Below are 26,246 nucleotides of genomic sequence, written 5' to 3' on the forward strand. Positions count from 1 at the left end.
TAACAAGGGGAGAAACAGAGGTAGGCAATTATTGTGTGTACATGTAAGAAAAAGTAAAGCTTTTTTTATAACCTGCACTGCATTACAGTTTAACAAGGAGAGAAACAGAGGTAGGCAATTATCAGTGTTAAGACCTGACTAATCAAGCTTACTATCTTCTTACATCAAGTCTTTAGTGCTACTTTCTAGGAAATACTCAGATCTTTTATATTGTGTTCTGATATTAATGAAATAAATGTAGAAATTAATACAATCAAGTTAGATAGTAGATGCTAGTCCAGAGGGATCTGCAGATGCATTAAAGGATGCTGATGGCATGTCTAGCATCATGTGTTTGTTCAAAATAGGCTTTAAAAATATCTGTGTTATCATAGCCAAAAATAGATGCAAGGGAAGAATGGTGAGTAATTCAAGGTATGTGTATCTGCTTCTTTTCTTCTCCCCAAAGCCTTATTACTTACTGACTTCCACAGAAGATAAATATTAGTGTTTCCATTCTTTAGTTACTGTCCTGAAAAAAAAAAAGAAAGCGATGCTTAAATCAGTGAAATTAAAGTCAGTATTCCGTAGGAAGGTGAATATTAACTTTTTCCAGCTTTCATAGAGATTATTATCTCTTCTTATGCTATGAGTCAAAATAAATTACTGTGTTAAAATGTATTTTTACTCAGGTATGTAGCCCATGGCATACTAAGGCTTGTTTTATATTTATATTTGAGGATTGAACTGGATTCAGAAAGTCTAGGGGAGGACTGGAAGTAGGAAACTTATCAGTTCAGTTCTGTTGCCTTAGTATGATACATTCCATCTAAAAGTAAGTGTTATGGTACCAAAATGGATATGTACAAATATGAAACAAACAGGTTGCTCAGGATTTAATTCAGATTTTAATCAGTTAAGGCAGGAAATTAGATTTAAAGGTTCAGAAAGTGAGATTTAATGAATAAACAGACATTTCAATCAATGCCAAAGTAGTCATCCTTATATATACAAAGACTGAAAATTCATATATATATATATATTTATATATAAAAAGAAAACAAATATTTTAGAAGTAATTTATAAATAGGTATAATCCAAGAAGAAAAATATCTGTTCTTCTGTGTATGATATGCTACATGTTCAGTTGCATGTTTAAATGAGGAACAAGTATTTTGCCTCTTATTCTATTTTTTTGTGTACATATAAGAAAAAGTAAATTCTTAATTTGTAAAGGTTTATCCTGAACTGAATTCTTGGTTTGGAGAATTCAAGATGTAAATAATAATACATTTACTTCTGTGAAAAGAATTGTAGTAAGTCAGGTCCATCAAAATATGCATAGAGTATATAAACTGGATAATTGCACAGAGCTACAAGAAGGAAAAAACTGGCCCTTGTTACTATACAATCAGAAATCTTCATAGCAGTGTGTATATTCTATTGAATAAAATATACTAGTGTATATGGAATCAAAAGAAGTTGACAACATTTTCCCCATATTGGATTTTCTTCTCCATCTCTGCAATTAGGGTGTGAATGTTGGAATACTGTCACTGATTTTGATATATCATTAACCTTTTTTCCAAAAGTTTATCCAAAATTTTTTATATTTTAAAAATCAAAAGTTAATTAGAGTAAAACAATTTGATTTATCTCTTTGACGTATAAGGTGTTTGGCTGTATTCTTGAAAATGAATCCCTTGGGATGCTGTAATCTTCATAACTTCTCCATTCAGAGTATCATCTTCAATTATTGTTATCAGTCCTTCAGCAATTATTGATGGGCTAAAAAAAAAAAGAGGCTATTATTCAATGATAATGATGTAATAGACTGTGATGATAATAATAGACTGTGAAAAGGGTAATTATAAAAACACAAAGTAAGTGTATATACCCTGAAACTTAGCCAGATATTTGAGGATATTTATTTGCAGAAAAGCAAAGGTGGTATTATTGTTTTAGGAGAGAAATTCAATCTCCTTATTCAGGAGATGGAACATAAAGCTGCAGCTTTGCAAATCATTAGTGTTTGTTGCAGGTATTGCTAAATTCCTGTTGTCATCCACATACTTCTGGGCTTCCTATTGGTTTTCTCTGTTGGGGCAATGGACAGAAGTAGCCCTTACATGACCCTGTGCACCACTTTGCTGCTTTTTTATTTAGTTTTATTTGTAGCAGGATTGATACAAACTAGTGCATGGAGCACTTTGCCACATCAGTTGGATATATTCAATAGATGAAATAGATATTTTAAATATGAAAAATGTTTGGCAAAACAGCACAGGTTTCTTTTGTGTAGAAGAAGCTGAGCAGCTAATTGTTAAGAATCTAAGAAAGTATTAAGATGTCATTTCAGGCTTTTCTTGTTCTCATTTTTAGAAAGGCTTTTAGCTTTTCTTTGCAATTCCCTAATGGACTAGGTAACTTTAATCTGATCCACATAGTTGCTGCTGTACATTTATGAATTTAGTCCGGTACTTGGTACGATTTCTATTTGTCTCATGTCCAAATTTTGTGGAAACCAAATACAAATTATACTCTCTGTATCTTGTAAAGATTTTCATTTAGCAAATTTATAGAACAGTTCACTAAGGACTATTCAAAACACCATTTTTAAGTCAGGAATTCGATTTGCGCTTTCCTGGAACTGGGAATGCGTAAAGACAAAGTATCACCATGTAGACGATGCCCCTGAAATAGGCTCAAGTTCTGCCATTACTCATTTATTTATAGGATACAATTAATAGAATTTGGTCTGAGGCAGTGTTTCCCTTTCATTATTTTAATTTTGCCTGCTGAGAATTAATTGAAAATGCAAACTTGTTCTTTATTTACAAAGGCCAAAAAGCAGTGCATCTGATTTGACTTACTCCATCACACCGTAGAACTGCATCATATTTTTTATCTCATCCTTATATGAATAATATTGTCCCATATTCTCTTCTTTATCTATTGATTGAAGAATTGGTGTGTTGACAAATCCCGGACAGATTGTATTGAGTCTCACACCATAGTTTTCCATGTTAGCAGCTAACTAGAAAAGAGAGAGAGTTAGGAATTCAACATCAACGTTTTTTTAAAAGAGTACTGTGTAGCTAAGTAACTCAACGTTTAACAGAAACCCTGCCTGACATTTAATAAATCCTATCTCATTTTCATGATAAGGTAGCCTGCATTTTTGGTCTGGAAAAGAAAAGAAAAGAAAGTCCTATATAGTTTGTATCATGCTTCCATGATACTAGGCTGTACTGCATTCTCTGGTAAGTACAGTGATTCTGTGCTGATTTTTCTCCTCAACTTTCTAATGTTCAGCAGAGAGATGGCATTTGCTCTAATTTTCTGCAAAACCCTTTATTTTTGAACTTACATGATGATGTTTAGTTACTCTCTCATAAGAAAGTGAAACTGGAAAACCAGGTTTCAGGATTGTGTGGTGGCTATTATGTGATATGCAACACTTAACCATACTCATCTGTTTAGTTTAAGATTAAAAAGGAGTGATTTGTGTGGGGAGCAGGGGAGTAAGATCTAAACAACAATGCAAATGATTATTTCAGGTTCTCTGTTCTGGAAATTAGGGTGGAAGCCTTCTATAAGTGGGCTATCTTCTTAAAACTTAACTCATGAAAGTGTAATCATATTTCACTCTCTTCAAGTTATTCTCTCATATAGCTTGTTCAACTTAACTGGAAAATTTTGTAATCAGAGTAAGATTTACTGCTCATATAACATCTAACATGTCCCATCCTGAATGTGTTTTTTTACATTTTAGTGTGTTAAGAGTTGGCAAGAATAAATAACAATCAACATATTTGTGTTCTAGTCACTTTTTCCACACTTTAGCACCTACTTATAATTACTAGGCTCTCAGTTTGACTTAAAAATTAGAAAAGCAAAATGTTAAATGATTGGGATGAAGTTATGACTTTATGACTTCTGGGCTCTTCCGTCTGTCCTTAAAATGTTTTACAATTTCTTTCTCCTTTGCTCAGTAAACCTTTCTAAAACTCAAATTGATCATAAACAATTTACTTATTCCATGTTCAGATACCCTTTGTGAAAAGAAGGACCCTCTAGCACGTTGGATTCTTCATTTTCAACAGTTTTTTCTGGTTGTGTGACAAAAGAGGAGGGAGTATAAGAAACAGCATGTTCCCTAGGAGATGCTGATACTGTTTTCAAAAACATATACTTACTGCTATTGAGCGTGTAAATCCAATTACACCATGCTTTGTAGCACAGTACACAGGTTGGAATGCAGCAGGCATGAGTCCTTTAAAATAAAAAGTTATCTGAATAAGGATGTTGGGTATCCCTACTTATGATGACCTTAAACATAAATGTAAGTTACTCATGTAAAAAAAAGTGATAAATTTTCATCAAATGCATAGAAATGCAACAAAATAGTTTATTAAAAATCTGCACATTCTGTTTTTTAATCTAAATTAAGTGGGGAAAAGTGGATGAAATAGATGAAAACACAGGTAGTCAAGGGTGGAATAATGGAGGAAAAAAAAAAGTATAATTTTAAGATAAAAGTAGTGTCTCTGAAGTAAGACAAAAATAGAGGACAAGACCTAAGAAAGAACACGGAAAGGAAACACTCAAGAAAAAGAATTTTACACCTTTTTTTTTATGAATCTCTATATATGTAAAGTATTGTAGATACTTTCATTACTGAAATCTTAACTGCTGGTACACAAACTGGACACCTGCATTCATTTGCAGTGATTTTAAGGAAGGAATGTGGGTAAGCATGAGAGAAATAGCAAAGTCAATTTTGGCTACTGTAACTGAATTACTACTATGCTAGAAATACTCCACTAAATAAATAAAATGTCTGACTTAAATCCCTTGCTTACATTATTTCTCTCAGATAGTAAAAAATCAACAACAACAACAACAACAACAAAAAAACAACTGAGAAAACTTTTCCCCTAAATCCATGTGAGAGATAGGAATGAATGTGCTGCTCAACTGCCCATGAAATAATGTTGTTGTTTATTTGATAATGTGGTTTGAATTACAACGAAGAGTAAATTACATTGCATAGTGGGTTTTGCTTAAAGAAGCAAGTGTAATAGAATAACTCACACTTAATTTGTCATCAGAGGGACTGTAAAATTTATTTTACCTACAGTGCTGCTCCAATAATATTTCATAAGTGATGGTTTTTAAGAAAAGACTTACATGAAATAGGGAAGTCAATTTGCAATAAGCAAATGGAAAAAGCACTAAGAAACGAATGCAGGACCTCCTCTGTACCAGAGAGTATGGAGATGAGTGATTAAACACTGAGAAATAAAAAAGATGAAATCCTTATTGAGCAGAAAGAAACGAAAGCAGAGATGTGGATAGGAAATATTCTCAAAGAATTTTCTACACTAATTAGGTTGTCTGAAATGAGTTTCACTGTATGGTACCTCCTACAGTGGCCCCCATTCAGAAATGAAAACGCAGCATGATATTTAGCAGGTGACAGAAAAAATAGTGAACAATAGTTGGCAATAACATTGATGTGTTCTGTAAGGAAAAGGAGAAGCAAAATGGAAAGTAATAGTGAACATTTGTGGTGGGAGTGGAAGAGCATAAAATCATTATTTACAGTAAAATAAGAAGAGCAGAGACTTTGGTAGAAAAATTAAGAAGTTAATTCTCGTAACACTGAGTTTGATGGCAAAAAGCTCAAAGAAGAGATTCATCATGTGTGTATATATATGTATTTTTAAACATTAAGCCAATAATATCTACTGTGCAGTAAAAGTTAAACTACATAAATGCTCTGGTTCCGCTTGAATGTGAACTTCCTGTGAAAAGCAAGCAAAACACTGCCTGTTCTATAGTTAAAGGATGACATTTGTGCTCCTTAATATGGTATTGTGAAGTTTGATTTTGATGCCTTGATATTTAAATTCAACAGAAATAATTCGTTTCACATCTTTAAATGATAAAAAAAGTGTTGCTCGTCTCAGTGGATGATAGATATAATACTCAGCTCTTAAGTATGGATTTGCCAGAAAAATATGTATTTAAGAGATTTGTTTCAGCTCTTTGCTGTAAGTTCCACTTTGTCCAGAGGGCTTACTACGAAAACTTTAAATGTAGCCATGACAAGATTCAGGGTTTTGTCTTAGTTTAAATGCCACTTTGCTTAGCCAATGAAAGCAGCACTGTTCAGTGATGGGAAATGAACAACTTAACCTTGTAACTAGTTGTGTCCTTAGCTTGCAGTGATTCATTATACTTTTGATTGAGAATCTATTTTTGAAAAATGTCTTCCATGATGTTTCCTATGGATTGTGATTACAATATTCCTTTCTGGTGACTTCTGATTGTCATCCATCATCAGCATTCTGGTTATAATTGGAAACACTGGGATACTGTCTCATTAGAAATATTATGGTATCATTATTATTATTCTTTTAACCCTTTAGAGGTTTTATGTGTTTTAAAGATGAAAGCAATCCTAATGAAGCTACAGGTAATGGACATGATTAAGACAAAATGTACTTGGAAATGCAAAGGAAGAATTCAAAGATTTTGTTGTTTGTTTTTTTTTAAAGACAAGTAAGTATAGTAAGGCAAGTTACTTTACTTGAAAAGGAAGGGAAAGTCCAGAAATAAACAAAGGAAGGGTACAGTTCACTATAATGAAGTGGAAGAAGGTTCAAAGACTTACTTAAATGTCATAAGAGAGAAGGAATAACTTGGCAGAAAGAGCAGAACAAGTAACTCATCTTTTTGGTTAAATCAAAACATTAAAGCCATTCCACATAACTGAAATTATTTTTTGCTAACATGGAGAACCACAAAGAAATCAACTCGCTTTCAGCCAAAGTTGTAATAAGTAGCAGTGAAAAGCTAGTTCTCGCATCCTTCACAATAGCACTCCTGTCTTGCTTTTGTTCCTGACTTCTGCACCTAGTACCACAGAGTCTGATTTCATCAGCACCACGGAGATCTGAAGCTGTATCTGTTCACAGTGTCCTAGGGCTTTGCTGGAAAATATTTTGGGAACTGCTCTGTGACATTGATTCTGTTCTGCCTAAGTATTTAGCCAGTTCATGAGTATGTTTTCATAGCGTATTTGTTAGGGCATTCATTTGTTAGAACATCTGGATTCTATTTGCTGCTTCTGTAGATATTTAATTATTTCAAAGTGAAACAGCATCACTGAAACAGGCTGGGGAACATTATCTGCAAAAAAAGTTTGCATGGGGGGAAAGTTCAAATGGATGATGATGGAAGCAGTGTGTGCTGGGGCAAGGGGAGGCAACTATACCTAGAGTTTCCTCTCTCTGGGTTTTGTCATGGCACAGAACTGTTACAGTGAAAGGGGACAAGAAACTTCCTTCCTCCTCAAAGGATCTCAGTCAAGAACTAGATAGTGAACTTGACATGATTTCATGATGACTGAAAGTGCTCTTTTGATTACCATAAACATTTTGAGTAGACCAGCAATAATCCTGTACTCATTTTCCCTTCTCTCAGTTCTCAGCAGGATGACAGGCAGCTTGTGCCTTTGGTTATACGATAGTCCTCTCCTTAGTAAGGTGTCAGGACTCATTTCAGATATCAGGCTTCTCAGTACAGCTGCTTGTTTATCACGGTCAATAGTTTTAATTAAGTTTCATGGTCTACATCTTGATAAATTCATATGGGATGTAGGGAATTGTATCAGTAAGCTTTAATTGTATCAGTAAGCTTTGCTGAAATAATTATTTACTACACTGTGAAGATCTGTAATGAATACAGAATTAGAGCTTTTTTTTCCAGGTATGCTTTTCCATTGAACATGTCCTTTGAGATTTGAATGAGTCTCCTTCCTTGAGTAAGATTTATGAGCTTTTTGCTGACCTTTCTACCCTCTATTTTCTTCATGGGTGCACACTGTTAGGCAGCTTGAGACGAATTTTGCTTGTGCTTGATAAAAATCTTTGTTTCACTAATTCTTTGAGAAGTGTCCTTCGTGTTTGTATGAGCATACTGTAGAGAATAAGAAACCAAAGTCTGCTTTCTAACGTGGCTGTTCATCTCACAGAGGCTTTGAGCTCATTAGAAAGCAGTGCTTCTACACTGTGATTATGCAGGGATTAAGCTTATTTCCAATAATTATTCAAATTTTTTTTCCCTTTTTTTTTATAACCACAATATCTTGTTCCATCCTAAATTTGTAATTTTATTTCATTTTTTAATGAAAGAGGTGAAGATCCTTAAGTGTAAGTTTTGGGTAACTGATGGAACATATTTTAATGCAAGCCATAAGAGTGCATCTCTACAGGAAAATATTGTCAAAGTAATTTGTTTCCTCTCTATATTAGGTTTGCTTTATGAATTATAATGACAGCCTATTGTAACACGTAGAATACTTAAAAATAAATAACAACACGGGATGTAGCCATATTTATTTAAATTAAGTGTCTTTTCAAACCACATCACAGAAATCTCCTTTGTCACCCTGGGGCAAAAGTCTGTAGTGTGGGATACGCTCACAACACTCTCTGAAGGTCAAAGCCTCTTGAAAAGAAGCAGTTATGTAAGCAGAAAAATGAGCTAGCGGCATGATGGCCCTATAGAGTGATGAGTGAATTGATTTTAAGGGATTTATATAATATTCTATTCTTAAGAGAATGGAGGGATAAAAGATTGTTCATTATGTCAGCCGTGATCTGTAATCTTACAAAGCAAATTGTAAACTGCATTATTTTTAGGTAACTTCATAACAATGAACTAAAGTCTCCAGGGAATAGTTTATAAATTTTGTAATCTTGCCTTGATAGATTCTGCTCAACAACTTTTTAATTTAAATAAGAGAAGGAACAGAAGCTCTTCTATGATGCTGAACTGGGTACCCAACTGTGCAGCTGTTTGCACCTTTACTCTTCTCCATTACTGTGATACAGTCTTGTCCTTACTCAAATGAAGTTAACCATATAGTTTTGTTCTTGTGATATATGTATACATGTATCTCAGATCCTATAGAAGTCTCTGCTGTAAGAAATGCTTTACACATTTCCTTTGGCTGAAGCTATCTATAAGAGGGGAAACTGTCTGTGTGTGAAGCCTGAGTGCTTGAAGTTAAATCAAACTGTTGATATTATTATACAGCAGTTGTACGTGCCAGACTACACATCAAACAAATTCTCACTGAGCAATCTAAATTAACATGTTTTAAGTAAATATTTTACTTTATTTGTATATATCTCTATAAGTACATTTCTTTTGCTTTTTTTGTTTTAAATCTGGTAGAATCCAGGCAAATAGAAATTCAACTTTTACAGAACAACTTTATGAAAGAATGAAAGCTCTCAAAGCAAGTGTTCACACACAAAAATTCAGTTTTCCTCTTTATTTAGTAAAAGTGTATATGTATCAGACACAAAAATGTAAGAGACAATGTGAAATGTAGTTCTGTAATTAATTTCAGGAGTTAAATTTAGTGTTTTGTGCTATTCCTGTTGCTTCTATATACTCTATATAAAAAAAAAATTAAAATTAACGTGAGTAGTTTCCTACAGAATGGGTTTTAGAAAAATTTACTTTTTAAATTTGAAATTAAGCGTATTACAATGTATTCAAAATCCTGCCCCAGCTGGCATTCTCTTTTATGGGAGTAGACTGGCAGTAAACCACATTTTTTTCTCATTGTCTCAGAGTTTTAGTGGAATTACTTCCTCTTGATCTGAATGCACAGATCCCGTAAAATTGTTTCATGGCTATGAGAAAAATTGAGTTATGAGTTGATTATTTGCTATGCAAGCTTATGTATTTCCTTCTGTCTCACATTTAGCCCTGTCTTGCAGGGATGCTCTAAAGAAAGAAAGATTCAGTATTGGAAAGAAATAGTGGACGCTATGGCTTACACCCAGCCAAATACTTATGGCATCCATTTCATAGGATGCATTTAAATATGTCTGTGGGTGTTCTTTGGAAGCATAAAACAGTAAGGTTTGATTCAGTCTCTAGTTCAATCATTGGCAGAATTCCCACGGTTAAGAACTAATTAATGTGTGAAGCAAACGGTATTGAATGTTACACAAGAAACTGCATATAACTCTCTTTGCTGCTCAACAAGGCACGGGAATACTTACTGTCTGTCTGCAGATCACAGCTGATACAATCTTATAGAGGAGTTGGCTTGGGGGGGGGGAGGGAAGAGGAGGATAGAATTAAAACCACTCCAAAGTTTAATCATTAATAGAAGCTAGCTTTGAGAAAAAGAAAACACATGCAGGGAATGTTAAACAAGCCAATGGCAGCTTGCCTTTTGTATACGGAGTGAGCTTAGGGACTTAGACCTTCAGACTGTAAAGGAGAATTAGAGTCACAAAGCACGAGCAGTAAAAAATAAATAAACTATAAAAAGTTAGTGTGTGTCAGCTTTTATAATGTGGCTTTCCTTATGATCTAGGAAGAAGTTGCTTTGTAGACTTGTAAAAGCAAACAGAGCAAAGGAGGCTGTTTCTGATAGATGGCCGCAATTGTTAGAGCATAATGTTAATTAAATAATTGAAAATTATAATAATTATAATGATACAAACTGAGGAAAGCCAAACTGTTAGATCATAAAAAATCTTTTTAATCAGTTCAGAATAGTTAGAACAGAATCGAACTTCTTGCCACATTTGCCCTTTCTTAAGTGCTCTGTGTGCATCAGAGCTTCTCTAGAAATGTGTAATCTTTTACTTGTGTTGATGAAATCTTTTACTGCGATAGCAGTTCTCTTCAGGTTAATTTCGAGCTAATGAAGATGAAGAACCCCTCACCCATATGAAGCATGTGTATGAGTGAAATCAGATTCTCCATGTGATTTTTGTCAATAGGGTGGATTGGATTTCTCCTTGTAGAAACCCATTTCATATGTTAATTTAATGTACCCAGAACAGTTATGCCCATCCACCATCAGGACCTAAGGCCACCACTCTCTTAGGTCTATAAATTAGATTATGGTTCCCACCTTTGTGTATGTATTATTGCAATTTAGCAATGTTACTAGTGTTCAGAATGTATAATAAATTGAGGTAAGTTAGGTTTTGCCCTACGATTTCTGTTACTGTGATGAAAACTAGCTCAAAATGAGAGTAAACGGGGAAGAGCCATAGTAAAAAAGAAAAAAGTGAGAACAGTATGATCGATTGATTTTAGATACAAACCAGTGAATAGAAAGTGTTTATATAGAAAATATTCTCACCTGCCAATGATGAGATATTAATGATTACTCCTCCATCACCTCCATTTCCTTTTCTCATATATTCTAGACCAAGGTAGGTTCCTCTAATCACAGATGTCTGACATAAAGGGGAAGAAGTACAATTATATTCAAAATATGTTCCTTTTTTACTCCTAAAAAATTAGTCTTTCTTTAATTTTAATATTTAACTGTAATTTTGCTTTACTTGACTTGTGATCTTACTTATTCTTTGAAAATTATAAACACAGAAGTCATTCCACAGTAATTCAGCTCAATAATTTCCAAAGCAAAACTACTGTGGATAAAATAATAGTAGCTTGATTATTTTCCTCATAAAGATATAATTTGAAACATACAGCCTGAAATAAGTGCTGTGAAGGAAAGAAAATGTATCTAAGTAAAAAATTGATAGACCAAATACATGCTTTGTCTGAGGATATAAGAAGTGGATAAACAGATCATAATCCCAGCATTCTTACTGAGATGAATTATTCATTTTAGAAAATGTACAGACTGAATCTGAAGATGTTACACTTATGGCTCCGTTTGACTCACTACACAAGAAACTTGCGCTTCTTAGAATTAAGTTATGTAGTCTATTTCTGGTCCTAAAATTTGTATTTTCTGGCTGAAATTAGTGTGTTTTTACCTTTTCTGTCAAAAGAAGGTTAGTTCAAACAGACAAATACAGCTACAGGAAAACAACAACAACAACAAAGCATTCTACAAGATGTGAAGGTAGGTATTAGTGTAATTTTAACTGCAATATGTAAATTTATTTTATTTTAAAGAAAGAACTTTAAGGAAAAGTTTTGCTGAGACTTAATATCTTGATTACTTACGACCTGATTTTGAACCCTACTGCTGGGATTCATCCCATCAAACTTAAGATATTTAAAGCAAATGAGTTTCCCCAAAAGGGTAAGTTGCTTTACTAGAGATTTTGAGGAGTACTAATAGAAAGCTGTGGTGATGCTCTAAGTGAAAGATAATAACTTCAGTGAAATGTTGCAATAGTACTGCATTTGTGATGTGTTTCATACTTATTTACCAACTTCATTAGATCTCTGCATAATCAGTTTGTATTTGCCTTACAGTTTCAGCTAAAAAGGAGCGACCGAACTGAATCACTTTTATATTTCCAGAGATACTGTTTCTGTTTTTAATCAAGAACTTCATTTATATTTTCTTATTATCTGTGCCATTTATTTGACCAAGATGCTCAAAAGATAAAGTGGCCCTAAAAATCTGTCCACATATGTGCCAGGAAAGGTTCAAAGGACTCTGTACCACTGAGGTAGAAATGTCCCAAAATATATTACTAAAACGTTTTGGTTAGTTGTTAATTGTACTGGGGAAAAAAAAAAAAGCTTTTACAAAAGGAACATAAAATGTTTTTCTACCATTGTCTAAATTTCCAAACAAAAAAATGGATAATTTTAAGACATGTATTTATTACATTTCATTTTTAGTAAGACTTCTAATTCAATTTGTTTCCTGTCTTCAAGAAACGTGCTTGTTTATTTTAACAAGAAACATATTCAGAAGATTTGAATGTCTTTCTTTTTTATTTTTTTCTGTATCCAAGTAACACAAATCTGAACTGCACAGTGACAGATATATAAAAACTTGAAGTTTCATTACAAAATTTGCTTTGTAATATCAATATTGAATCAGCTCTTTTTTTCTTCATTTTCTTCATTTCTTCATTCATATAGATGCAGTATTTTATATTTTCAATATCAGTATATTTTCAGCATATCACTAGTTACATTTTGATTAATATAAGAAAAAGCTATTTTCTGAATACTTTAACAGAAGCTTTTCAAAGGCCTGTTTTCAGTGTCTTGCTAAATTAATTCTGATGCCCTGAAAAGTAGCAAAGACACTATAAACGTGGTCTTGCAGTGTTTAATGTTGATTGTCACATTTACATTTCAAGGAATGTATAGAAAAATAAGATTATTTATGCCTGGTAGCATTTCTGCAAGGTAAATTTATTCTGAAAATGAACTCATTAACAGCTTAACAGAAAAGTTAGATTTATTATTATTGGTGTTTCTCTCTCTCTCTCTATATGTATATGATAAGCTATATACAATACAATTTAGAAAAGCAAGAGTTAATGCTGTCTCCGGAAAGCAGGTGCAGGCCCTATCATGCCATGGAGCGGTGGCTCAGCCTGTTGAACAGAAAAGGAGAATTCCACTTAGGATGATGAGAAGAAATAAATCAGTTGGAGAAGGAAGTATCTTGTGGCTCCTTGAAGATTTTTCTTTCCGCCTTCTCATTCAAAGAGATAAAAGAGCAAAATGAGTCCTTGGCCAAACCACAAGTAAATGGGAATAGTGAGTAGCTTGACTTTTCTATCAAAATCATATTACTGATCTTTTTTTCTCTGTACCCCATTAGCAGCATCTCTTGGTGAGCTGGAGGAAGCCCTCTTTTACAGGTACTGTGAAAGGTTGTATTCTGAATTAATGCAGATATTCATTTGGATATTACCCTAGTACCTACTGTTATTCTCACATGGAACTTCTCTATAAATGTGCATGATCATGGCTATTTCTGGTGTTTGGTCTTGTAACACAAATAATTATTCTGGAAATAAACTGAAAAAAAATAGAGAGGGTGAGAAGAACCTAGCTGTCTGCACACTCATCAGATGGCACTCGGGATGAAGGTGTTCTGTGATAGATCTTCCATTCACTTGCCAACATTCCCCTCTCCAGAAAAAAGAAAAAAAAAAAGTCATCTCAATAGTTTTCAATGATAGAACAGCAGTAGCTGAACTCACTGTTTTTTGAGCTCACAATTTATTCTTAGAATCTAAGTGTCACTCTCCAGCCAAGCCCATGGATCCAGCTGGGTGAACAAACCAAGGCTGGCTCTCCTATCTGGGAGCCAAGAACTAAGGTGGGAAAGATGTTTTTGAAAGAAAAAGGTGTACATATTTTTGGGGAGTTGTGTGAAATGCATCTTCGGAAAAGTGCAAATTGCAGTCTGAGGCTTCTTCTTTTATGGAATGTGACACTAGTTTCCTGGGTGTTTGCATTCCAAGAGAAAGCTTATAAACTATCACTTCAGTGTATCATGCACAATAAAAATTAAGTCAAAGAATGATACGTTCCTGGTCTTGGAATATGATGAAAAACATTTCCCATCTGCCTTTCAAAAAAACTAAAATAAATTGAAGATGTTTTCAGGTTGTGTAACTAGAATCATAGAATCCTTAGAGTTGGAAGGGATCTTTAAAGGTCACTTAGTCCAACTCTCCTGCAAGAACAGGGACATCCACAGCTCGATCAGGTTGCCCAAGGCCTGATTCAGCCTCATCCAGGTATCAACCGCATCTCTAGGCAACCTGTTTCAGTGCTTCAGCACCTCACTGTAGATTTTTTCCCTATGTCCAACCCAAATCTACCCTCTTTAAGCTTGAAGCCATTTCCCCTTGTACTATCACCACAGACCGTGTGCCCCTTTCTTTCCTGTAGATCCTCTTTAGATACTGAAAGGCTGCTCTCAGGTCACCTCAAAGCCTCCTCTTCTCCAGGCTGAATAGCCCCAGGTTTCTCAGCCTGTACTTGTAGGAAAGATGTTCCATCTCTTGGATAATTTTTGTGGCCCTCCTATGGATATGCTCCATCAGGTCCATATCTCTTAGGTACTGAGGACTCCACACCTGGATGCAGTACTCCAGGTGAAGTCTCACAATGCAGAGCAGAGGAGCAAGATCACCTCCCTCGATCTGCTGACCACGCTTCTTTTAATGCATCCCAGGATACAATTGGCTTTCTGGACTGTGAGGGCACATTGCTGGCTCATGTCCAGTTTATCATCCAGCAGTACACACAGATCTTTTCTGGCAGGACTGCACTCAATCCTTTTGTCCCCCTGATTTTATTGGTAGTGAGGGTTGCCTTGACACAGGTGCAAGATCTTGCACTTGGATTTGTTAAACTTAATGAGGTTCAACTGTGGGTCCACTGCTCAAGCCTGTCTAGGTCCCTCTGGATGGGATCCCATCCCTTTGATGTGTTGATGTGTTGACTTACATCCCATCAGCAAACTTGATGATGATGCAGTTGACCTCACTGTCAATATCATTGATGAAGATATTAAAGAGTATCAGTCCCGGCACTGATCCCCGTGGGATACCACTGATCACTGATCCCTATCCAAATATTGAGCCACTGACCACCTCTCTCTGGACTTGATCCCGCAGCCAGTTCTTCATCCATTGAACAGTCCACCCATCAAATCTGTATCATTCCAGTTTAGAGAGAAGGATGTTGTGGGGTACCATGTCAAAGGTCTTACTGAAGTCCAGATAGATGACATCAGTGGCTCTTCTCTTGTTTATTGATGCAGTCACACCATCATAAAAGGCTACTAGGTTGGTCAAACAGGATTTGCATAGCTTCTAGGAGGATCTGCTCTATAGACTTTCCCAGCACAGAGGTAAGACTGATGGGATGGTAGTTCCCAGAATCATCCTTTTTACCCATCTTAGAAATGAGTGTGGTGTTGCCTTTTTTCCAGTCACCAGGGACTTCTCCTGATTGCCATGAGTTTTGTGTTTGTTGCTGACTGCTGAAAACTATCATTAAAACCTGAAAATAATCGGAATGGTTATCTTCCTAGTTGCTGAAAAAACTGACCTCATTGATATTGCTGTTTGTATTCTTATCAAAATACAATTATTTACTCTAGCAAATAATGAAGACAAGGTGCACTGCAGGTCTGAGCATGCTCCCAGGGGAAGAAGTTTTATATCGTAGCTGCCAGTAGAAAGTTCAGGATTCTTCCCAGTTAAATCTTAATATCTCCTAGTGTTAGCTTCTGAAAAATTCAGACTTGAATTAGATGTGACCAGACATTCTGATGTATACTTTGAAAAATAATTGTGCTATTACTCAAAATGTTTGTAATTGCAATTGGAAGCATCTTATCAGTAATCAGCAACTTATATAACAAATTGTTTGGCAATTTCACTATCAGTGCCAAAATCTGAAACAAAACTTACAAAATCTAAGGCACATTACAAGTCTGCATGTCCCATACATGTCTGTATGGTTTTAATTGTTGTTCTTAAAGAAATAGTATTTTGGAACTCTGATTCTAGTAAGACTCCTAGTTTTCAGCAGAGCTCTAATTCCATTTCTTCTTCTTTAGGAATCTGACTACCCAGTGTTGTACAATGATCCTGCATTCCAACAACACTTTTAAGACAGTTTTCATATTTTGTATTTCATTTTAACATTTAGATTAATCTATAGATACTAATAGTTTTTGTTTGTTTGTTTGTTTGTTTGTTTTTTAGTGGTTACTTTCAAAACATCTTAAGTAATCATCCTTTGCAAATGGCAATTGTTTAGGAAGTAATGTAGTATAGACTGTCTTTTTTTTGTTATGTTTCAAGGAAGGTTTTCATAATAAATTAGTTTCTTTTGCCTATTTAACAGGGCTTTCCTTGCCACCTTGTCTGATACTTCTGTTTCATCCTTAGCTATGGCAATATTTTATGCTGAGAAATTATCTCTACATTCTTTCAGTTCTGAAGATGACTTCTCTAATGTTAACAAGATGATTAAATCTTCCTTTGAGAAAACAAAACATTTGATGTAGGCTACTGAACGAACGTAGCATATGCCTATGTGCTAGGGATACTAAACATATAATGAATGGAAGAGGCATTGAATCATGGTTTTGTAAGACAGGTTAGTGCAGAACTGAAATTTGACCGAAGATCATTTCACCAAAGATCATTTGATTTTTGTACCGTGATGTTGTCTGCTGATGGCTGTCTTATGAGTAAACATTTCTAACTACTTCATGAACTATTCATAAATAGCACAAGGCAAACTTTAAAAATTGCAAACTAATTGTTGGTATTGATTCCCATGAAAAATGTTAGTGGTTTCTTGTATGCCAGGAAGGTGGGATTGATTTTATTGTAGATTTCCAAGGAAGCAAGAAGATTTTTGTAAGCATTCAAGTCCCTTGGCACTCCTACTACTTTGCATGCTCTATGAAATGAAATTGTAGGCTCTTGAGTTTGAGTTTCCATCTCAAACTCTAGAAAACTAGAAAGCTCAAAGAAGGAGAGGCAGAAAGCATGGACGATAGGATTTCTTCATTTGCCAGAGAACAGTAGCCTTGGTACAATGTGAGAGTAAAATATGATGTTTAAGGTTTTTTGTTTGTTTGTTTTTGTTTTTCAATGCAGTTTTCTGTACTTTTTTGTCTCCTAAATTCTTCAGGAATAAAGGAATATTATTATATTTTGAGTAACTGGATTCAGGTAATGCTTGGTTCAAATAAATTGGTTTTTCATTGTATTTGAACATTGGCTACCGTAAAAATACATTAAAATGGTAAGCTGTGAAGTTCATTGGCCTACTGTGCATTTAAGGTCTATCTATGTGCTTCCTAATATAGACATCAAAATTCTCTATGCTTACAGGTCTCTTTATGCATTTGGAGGGCTGATCCTCATGCCATTGATCTCAATATAATAGCTATTTCTCACCTTTTGATGGCCACATCTTTCTGTAAGCACTTAGTCATATTTCTGACATTACACACTTAAGGAACAGGCAGCTAAGCCACTGAACAACAGAGTTGGTGTATTTCTTAGAATGCAATCTTGATACACTAGTTAACTGTGCAGTTTACTCTTCTACAGAGAGCTCTGTGGTTTTTGTTTGTTTGTTTGTTGGTTGGTTTTTTTGTTTGCTTTTTTAGAAAGCTCCACACTGAGCAGTTACATAAGCAGTGTTAAGAAATTGCTTTCCTGTCTGTACTGTGAGCCCTGGCAGTAACGCCCAGCTGCTGAATCTAGCTGTACGTCCCGGTCACGTTATTTTGAGGTGGAAGTTCAACCTGTGTAATTTCTTCTGATAAAATGGGAAAGGAAAGCAAGGTGTATGACCAGAAGAGATACGCCCAAGAGATCTCTTATCTAGCTTACACAAGGGAACAGCCCTGCAATGATCATTACATCTTTGTCTCAGAAGTAAATAAGATGAAGCTTGCCTAGTTAACTTTAAAGTTGTTGACACATTAATTGGTCTTTTGAAGGATAGTTCCTTACTGACGAGGGAATTAATTGATTTTGCATGATTTGCTAGTTGCTAGAAATTTTATTACACCATAAGCTATATGTAACTGATCCACACATTCATGCTTCTCTTAATGTACATCATTTGCACAGGAAATTTTATACTACCTCCTTATGTCCCAGGGAATGAGCAATACAAATGGAGTAAGCAAAGAGAGCAAGACAGATCTCACTACTTTATTTATCAGAGCAAATGACAACCAGCCACCCAAATCTTTAGGAATATATATTCTCAGAGTTAGCTAGCATTTCAGCATTTCCCTACATCTCTTTCTGTGACTGTCTTCAAAGCCCTTCTAGATGAGTATAAATCTCTTCACAGGCAATGTTTTCCTCTCTACCCATACTTCCACAGTATATGAGGAAATAAAAATTTGGTTTGCCTTGAGAATATTTTACTCAAATATTTCTGATAACTGTCTTAAGGCATTTGATATTTATGCTGACACATTTTCTAGATATACATATGCATACTTTTCTTCTGTTTTAATGATTAAAATGCAGATGAGATTAAATAAGAGCATAATTTAATCTCAAAATCTATTTCTTCTGAATTCCAAATGACAAAGAATGCCAACTTCCCATTTTTTCTACTTCTGCCTAAAAACGCATTTTGTTTCTTTTTAAGTTTCAGAAAAAAGATATTTCAAATATCTTTAAAAAATTCTCAGAAATTTTTACTATAGTGCAGTAACATTATGTTTAAAAAACATTGTTTAAAAACAGAAAGCATTAATAAAAACAAATCAAAATAAAAAACACTTCATGATTATTTCCCTGTGAAACAAGATAAACAAGTTAACTTTAGAAATGCATAACAACTAAAATCGTATTCCCTTGCGTGTTAATTAGTAGTTTTTGCTTTTTTTAGGAGAATAATGTAGGAATTCTGGGAGGCTCATAAACGACCTTTCTGGATCAAATTTATGTATCAGTAAATGCATATAATCTTTGGAGCTTAAAATCATAGAATCACAGAATTATCAAGATTGGAAATAGACCTCCATGATCATCCAATCTAACAGTCCACCTGCCACCAGTATTTCCCACTAAACCATGCTCCCACTATCCCAGCCACTATCAGTTCCAGAAAGCCTACAAGACAAGAAATAAGGACACCAAATTGTGTTTAACTAATGTGCATCTAAAGCTTATCAAAATGTATTTTTTTTTAATTTGTTTTGACTTTAAGAGGAAAAAAAAAAGGTTACAAAATTTTTGGATTCCTTAGGCATAAATTCTGTGAAGCAGGCTGCAAGAAATACTATTCTTGTCGTTCTAGATTGCTGTATAAAAATGTGCATGTCACACATGCTCATGACTTTCTGTATGTGATTTTTGTTTGTGATGGACTGTTGAAACTACATAGGTAATACCCACTTAAAATGAAATTCCTGCATGGGTTCTTTTCTGTACGCTATATTAACAAGACCATACATTTGTATAGGTATCAGTAGCTTAAAAAATGGCTCAAGCTGATTTTGATCAAATCAGTGCTTCCAGACCTGAAGCTCTGTTGTGGGGGATGGATGGTACTGCTGGAATGCTTAATTAGAGGTGTTAAAAGAAATACTAAAAAAAGATGGGTGATACTTAGCACAAAATACAACAGGATTGTGAAAAACACCACAAGAGAAATCATTCTAGTAGTTGTTACTCTTTTTTTTCCTCACCATAAAGCTGCCTTGTTTCTTTCACAGGAAACTTTAATGGATACAAGCAAGAGCTGTTTTTTTATTCTCTCCTTTTCCTACTGTACTATCTCCCATTCTTTAAATTTGCTTCTTTATTTCTGTTCCTTGTGTTTTCTCAGGCAGTGCTATCATGGAACTTCCTTGCACCTCTTTAAAAATGTTCCTGGAGACCAACCGGTTCTGTGAACTGTTTCAGCCATAAAGAACACACCCCATATGTGTTTGTTCTGATTTATCTTCCTCTGTACTGCTCTACTTTTGTACTTCGTACTTTAAACTGGGGCAGGGAATATTTGTTGTATAAATATACAAATAATGTCACAAAGACCAAAGTTGGCATGTAGAGGTTTTTCTCCCCCAACCCCTTCCCCCCCCCCCTTTTTTTTATTTTAATTGTTGCATTGTGTATATCAAAATATGTGGCTATAGAAGTTATTCCTATTCTTAGGGATAACACAAAGGATAATTAAATATCCTATGCTGGGGAAATAGAGATGTTTTTAAATTGCATTTTTCATACACTTTTTTTTCCTTTCTCTACCAGAAACAAAACATGTTTTATGGAACTGACCAACATACTATATTACAGAAAGTAGCTTTTACTGTTCTGTTTTTCATAGTTAATAAGCATGAAGCACAAATATCTTGGTTTACAGAAATTATTGTAACTAGTTAGAAATGACCTATGGAAATCAGTAGGTAGTTGACTCAAGGTAAGACAGTTAATGAATATTTCAGTTTAAAGATAAATGAGGATATGTTATTCTTAGATTATCCTTAATTTAATGCACATGGTTGTGCTTTTACTCAGCTTAATCATTTTAAATGTGCTCGTTTTAGTCACCTGCATGGGTTGATGCATATATTCAACTTTCAACTATGAAGGATAACTTTATGGAGAATTAACCTATATAATCATGTTAAAGTTATATATGAGGTAAACATTCCTCCTACTCTGCAATTATAAAATTGTTTGGACATCAGTCTGTAAGTTAAGATATTTATTTAGGCACTAAATTATATTCTAGATTTGCAGACCCTAAATGCCTTCATTTTTTTAGCTAAATTTATAGGTGAATCACTGACAAATGAGTTTCTCACACAGACTTCATTGTTTTTGGTCATGACTAACTACCTGTGCATGCACATTTGACAAGTGGATGGCTGCCTACAGTAAATTATAGCCTATATTAATCTAAGACATATGCATGGAACTGATGATGTCACATTCTTGTCAGTTCACAGAATGAAATATCCTAATTTTTAATTTGTCAGAATATTTCAGAAATGAAAGATGGAGAATCATGTGTAGTTAAATCATGAGGAAGATATAAAGGAATGAGAAAGGAAAATGAACAAATGTATTTCTCTTATTGTGGAAACCTTAATGTGTGATTCCAAGAATAAACAATAACCTTGGATAGATACAAGAAGTAAAGTATTATTAAATCAAAACATTTTTAAAATATGTATTTCTCAATTGATTTTCTAGATCTTATCTCAGGTACAGCTTGCATTACATGTCCAGGTATATTTTGTTGTTCCTTTTCAGAGAGGCATTCAAATTCAGTGACTCATATACCTTTGTCCACAGAATTTTGTAAAAAACAAGTTTTTCATTTTCATATCTTGAGGTCTCCTGACCAGCTGACACATTCCAAATGACTATTTGGATTCAAGTTCCGCACTGCACTCTACCAAAAATTTTTTGCTACTTTCTGAGCAGATCAAGGCTACAACACTTTGTAAGCATTTTCATAAGAATGACAACATCCAATCGGAACATTATAGATGGTAGAACACAAGCTGTCCACAATGTTGTTAATTTAGAAAGATGCTCTTTCCTACAGAGCTTAGATCTCCTAACTGTGTAGCCTAAATTAAACAATTTCAACTGAGAAATAGATAGTGAGGTCTCACCTGGTGAAAGGAATGAGACTTCTTTGTAGAGTTAGCCAGATAATATCAAAGGACTAGTTACAGTCTGAAAATAAATTTTACTCTTGTTGAATGTACTCAGTTTTAGCAAGTGATCTTAAGTGATGTGCTTCAATTAGTCATAATGGTGAAATGGACTATATTAAAAACTCAGGTTGTATACTTGCTTCAGTGGTGAAGCAAACATGGAGCTTGGATGAAAAAGTTTTCCTATAGTATCAAAGTTATCCCGTAGTATACATTAGTCTTATTCCCCAATACAGGTCAGCTGAATCTCGCAGATAACTAAAATGTTCTAAAGCACTCATACAAACAGACTGGTCTCATGTAGGTGAAGCTCTATTGCCTTAGGTGCCATATTATTACACCTATGTGAGATTTCAGTGGGCTTTGTAAGAAGGAGAACATTGTCTGCCGTAACTCTACACAGTGCCATACATTTTGAATAGATGACGTAAAGAAGCCACTGCACATACATTTAATTGTCTATACATATGCAATTAGGTGGTAATATTTTGGATAGCTGTGCTTACCAGTCTAATAATCCACGTTCTGCCACATGGCATAATCTGTACAAGCCATGGAGAGTTAAGTGCATTTCAGTGTCAATTACTGAAGGATGAGTATGTGAGAAGAGATAATGCTTACCAAGTTAATTTGTATAGTGCTTTCCCAGTCCTTCTCATTGTTCACTCCAGCATTATTAACCACAATATCCAGCCTTCCAAAATGCTCGATTACTTTTTTGAAAGCACCTATAGTAAAATCCAAAGGTGAAATTTCTTAGCACTTTTCATTCAGTTATATAATGCCCGATAACAGGAGCAAATGCAAGTTCTTAGCACTCATACATTTTGCATTAGGTTGGATATTTAGCACCTAATTATATAAACATTTATAGCTTGATCCTGTATGACTTTGATGTAATAAATTCCAGAACTGTCCCCATATATTTTAAGTGTAAAATAAAGGCTTTATTTGTTCAAAATGGTTTTATTGACTGGCCTGAATTTAACTAATTTTAAGAATGCATTTCTTGTTCAGTGAGGTAACTAATACAGATTTTTCAGGTATGAAGAGTTCTTGATTAATTTTAATTTTTTAAAAATTTATTAACAGGTTTTTATGCATTGGGTAACATTAATAACGTGTCTGTAAAATTCACATCTTCTTTGTTCTGTTGATAATTCTGAAAATAATGACCTGTCTACCAGAGAAGCTGAAAATAAAGAACAGGGAAACTTCCACAGGGGCACTATGTTGAACTAAGATAAAAGATGTGAAAGGCAATGATGTCGTAGTGATGAACAAACTCATCTAGCCTGGCCCTGCTTTGACACCATAGTTGGATGAGATGACCTCCAAATGCTTGTTCCAAACTAAGTTTTTCCATGGCTGCGGACCTGATCTGAAGTTATACAGTTTCTTCACAGGTTGTTCTTCCCTCCAAAAATGGATACACATCACTTATCATTTATTATTATGGAAAATACCACTCCCCCAGATATTGTTTTAAAAAAAACATGACTGACTGAAAATCTTGATTATTTCAGGTATATTGAAATTATGCTTGACAGGCCTTAATGAAACTACTTTCCTAAAAGCTGATATCATGATACTCTGAATTCTCTGGTCTTTCATCTTTGGCTACTAGTGTCAATCAAAGGTACAGCTGCAGCTTTGAAATAAACATTTCTATGCTTTTGTTTTGTTTTGTTTTCCAACTGTTGCAAGAGTTTACAATATTTGTTTTATTTTGTTTTGATTTTGCCATATGGTTGGTACTCTAACAGTGTTTTCTTGATGGATCTGAAGCTGCTGCAAGTTTGTCACAGTCATCATCTTGATATCAGAACAAGAGCTTTGCAGCAGCTGGGAAAGGTTTTATCCATCCAGTTGCTCTTATTGTACAGATTTTTCAATGTTCTTAATCTGTACTGTGGTTTTTGATGTTTTTAAAACCTCTCTTTTCTGCCTTCTTATCATGTTATCACTCAGACATCACTGTAAACTAACTTGTTCTCCCCTTTTTGGATGTAAAAGAACTGTGTTTACACTGCGGAGTATTGCTTAGAGCTTATTAAATCATAAAAAAGAAAAACCGATGATCATACAAAATGCTGATCATTAAAATGAAAGAGAGGATCAATTTTAACAGGTAAGAAAAACAGTGGAAAGTAAGTCTAAGCACCAATCATAAGCGAGCTTCCTAAATTTCCATGGTAAGCAAAAATAAATGTATGGTCATTTTTTTAAACTGAAGGTGAGGATATATGCAAGAAAGCCTCCAAAGGAAAAAGGATATGGACAAAGTAATGGATTCCCTGCACATGAGCATTGTGTACCTAGAGATACTTGTTCTAGTCTTGTCATTTGTTCCATTTTGTAAGAGTTCAAGTTGGAATAAGATTATTAAAAATGTGATATTGAATGTAAAAAGCAGATACAGGACACGACACATCCAATAAGTACTTAACACTCCGAGTGAAATTAGGCCTATTATGCAGCAATTTGTAACTGCAAGTGAAGAAAGCAGAAAAATAAAGCAGTAACAAAAACAAACAAACAAACAAACAAAAAAAACAAACAAAAAAAACCCACAGAAACCCTAAAGGATTTTAAGTCATGACTGCAAATTTCTGTCACCTAACCCGCAAAGTTAATAATGCTGTATTAGAGAAGCATAGCAACTCCTTGCATTGATCCTTGCCATCCCTCCATTCCTATTCTCATTGTTCTTTTCCTGCTAACTTGGTTGCAGAATTTCCCTCCCTGTGCCATCCTGCTCCTTCCAGTTCTGAGTGCTCAGCCTGCAGGCTGTGCACTAGCCTGGTGTGAAAAAGTAGAGAAACTGTGGGATCAGGGTAAGAGAAAGCTAGTTGAGGTAAAAGGCATGCTGCAGCACATGATATTCCTCCCCCTAAGAGGCTTATTCTTGCTCCTGGTTTATTCCTCTCACTTGGAGAAAAAAACACTTATCAGCTTAGCTGATAAAAAGAATGTTTGCCGGTTAGCGTATCTCCCACATTTATTGTCCAGCATCTCCAATGGAAAACATTTAAATCAGGCATTTAAATCACACTACCTGGGAGCTAGGAACAATATTGGTGAACTGTGGACTAGCTGCAGTGCTTGTAAAAGAGGAATGATTTTGTTCCACCTCTACTGTTGAGACAACAGCGAGAGCAGTACAGTATGTAAAAGCAGAAGTAAAGGGTACGCATCCAACATGACACAAATGAATCTGGAAAGGACACTGACAAAAGTGACGTCAAACTCTGTATCTGACTGACTCATTACCTGTGAATGTTTCTCTTAAGAATGGAACTTCAATGAAGTGATGCAGTAGTTGTGAAATATTGTGTAGCTTATATCAACACTATTAGATATTTTAACAACTCACTAGGGTGCAGGATTTATTCGCTAAATAAAAAAAAATAGGTGATTATAAATCCTGACAATAAATAATGGCAATCATACAGGAGAGAAGCTCCTTCCCATGACCTGCATATGCAAGACACATGCAGAATTCTATCAATCTGTATGAAAAACCAGGCTGAAGTGCTGCGTCATCTCTTGTCAACCCTTCTTTCAGCTCCAGCAGCATATGTTGGACATAAGCATGCCATATGGAAAGATCACTGCAACCTGGAGCAGGATTTATTGCTCCTGTGATGAGAGAATGCAGCTTGGATTCTGTACCGAAGCCTCATAAAAAGCATGTCCGTGCTTTAAAGCTCACATATATTACTCATAAAACAACAAGTATCTTCTGCAGAGGCTTCCATGGAAAAATATCACACGGCACTCGATGGAAATAATTTCTTTGGCTTTTCTTTACGATGTGCCAAATAACACAGTGAAATGCACGTGCGCTGGTAATAATATTTCACGTCCGCAGGTTCAGAAACAAATCCTTTTTGAGTCACGGTCGGGTTGAGAGCAGGCTGCCCTCCAGAACCCCGAATTGCACACATCGGAGCGGCAGCCCGGGCTCCGTCAGGTCGCTGCATGTCGAGCCGGAGCCGCGCCGGCAGTTTCCTCCTTACCTTTCAGTTGCTCCGTGTCCGTAACGTCGCACTGGATGAACACCGTCCTCTGAGCTTCGAACTGTTCGTCCAGGGCCGCCTTGCTCTGCTGCCCGGCCTCGGGGTTGCGGTCCAGGAGCGCTACCTGCCCGGGAACGGAGGCGGGGTGGGAGAGGCTGAGCGGGGCCGCGCCGAGATGGGGGCTGCCGGCGCCCGGAGAGAGGGAAGCGGCGGCGCGGGGCTTGCTTTACCTTGGCTCCCCTTGCCCAGCAGCGCCTGGACGAAGGCTC

General features: G+C 35.3%; 1 protein-coding gene across 1 annotated transcript; it reads right to left on the minus strand.

Annotated features, from left to right (window-relative positions):
* Window positions 1–1,349: 1,349 nt before the first annotated feature.
* On the minus strand, window positions 1,350–26,102 carry HPGD (15-hydroxyprostaglandin dehydrogenase). Its single transcript, XM_010709757.3, has 5 exons — window positions 25,978–26,102; window positions 11,174–11,270; window positions 4,179–4,255; window positions 2,853–3,016; window positions 1,350–1,767 (listed from the first exon to the last, which is right to left on the minus strand). Exons 2-5 carry the CDS (start codon window positions 11,229–11,231, stop codon window positions 1,632–1,634), a joined length of 435 nt encoding a protein of 144 aa, XP_010708059.1. The 5' UTR covers window positions 11,232–11,270; window positions 25,978–26,102; the 3' UTR covers window positions 1,350–1,631.
* Between the last annotated feature and the right edge of the window lie 144 nt (window positions 26,103–26,246).

This window comes from Meleagris gallopavo, chromosome 4 (assembly GCF_000146605.3).
Source record: "Meleagris gallopavo isolate NT-WF06-2002-E0010 breed Aviagen turkey brand Nicholas breeding stock chromosome 4, Turkey_5.1, whole genome shotgun sequence".
Taxonomy (NCBI): Eukaryota; Metazoa; Chordata; class Aves; order Galliformes; family Phasianidae; genus Meleagris; species Meleagris gallopavo.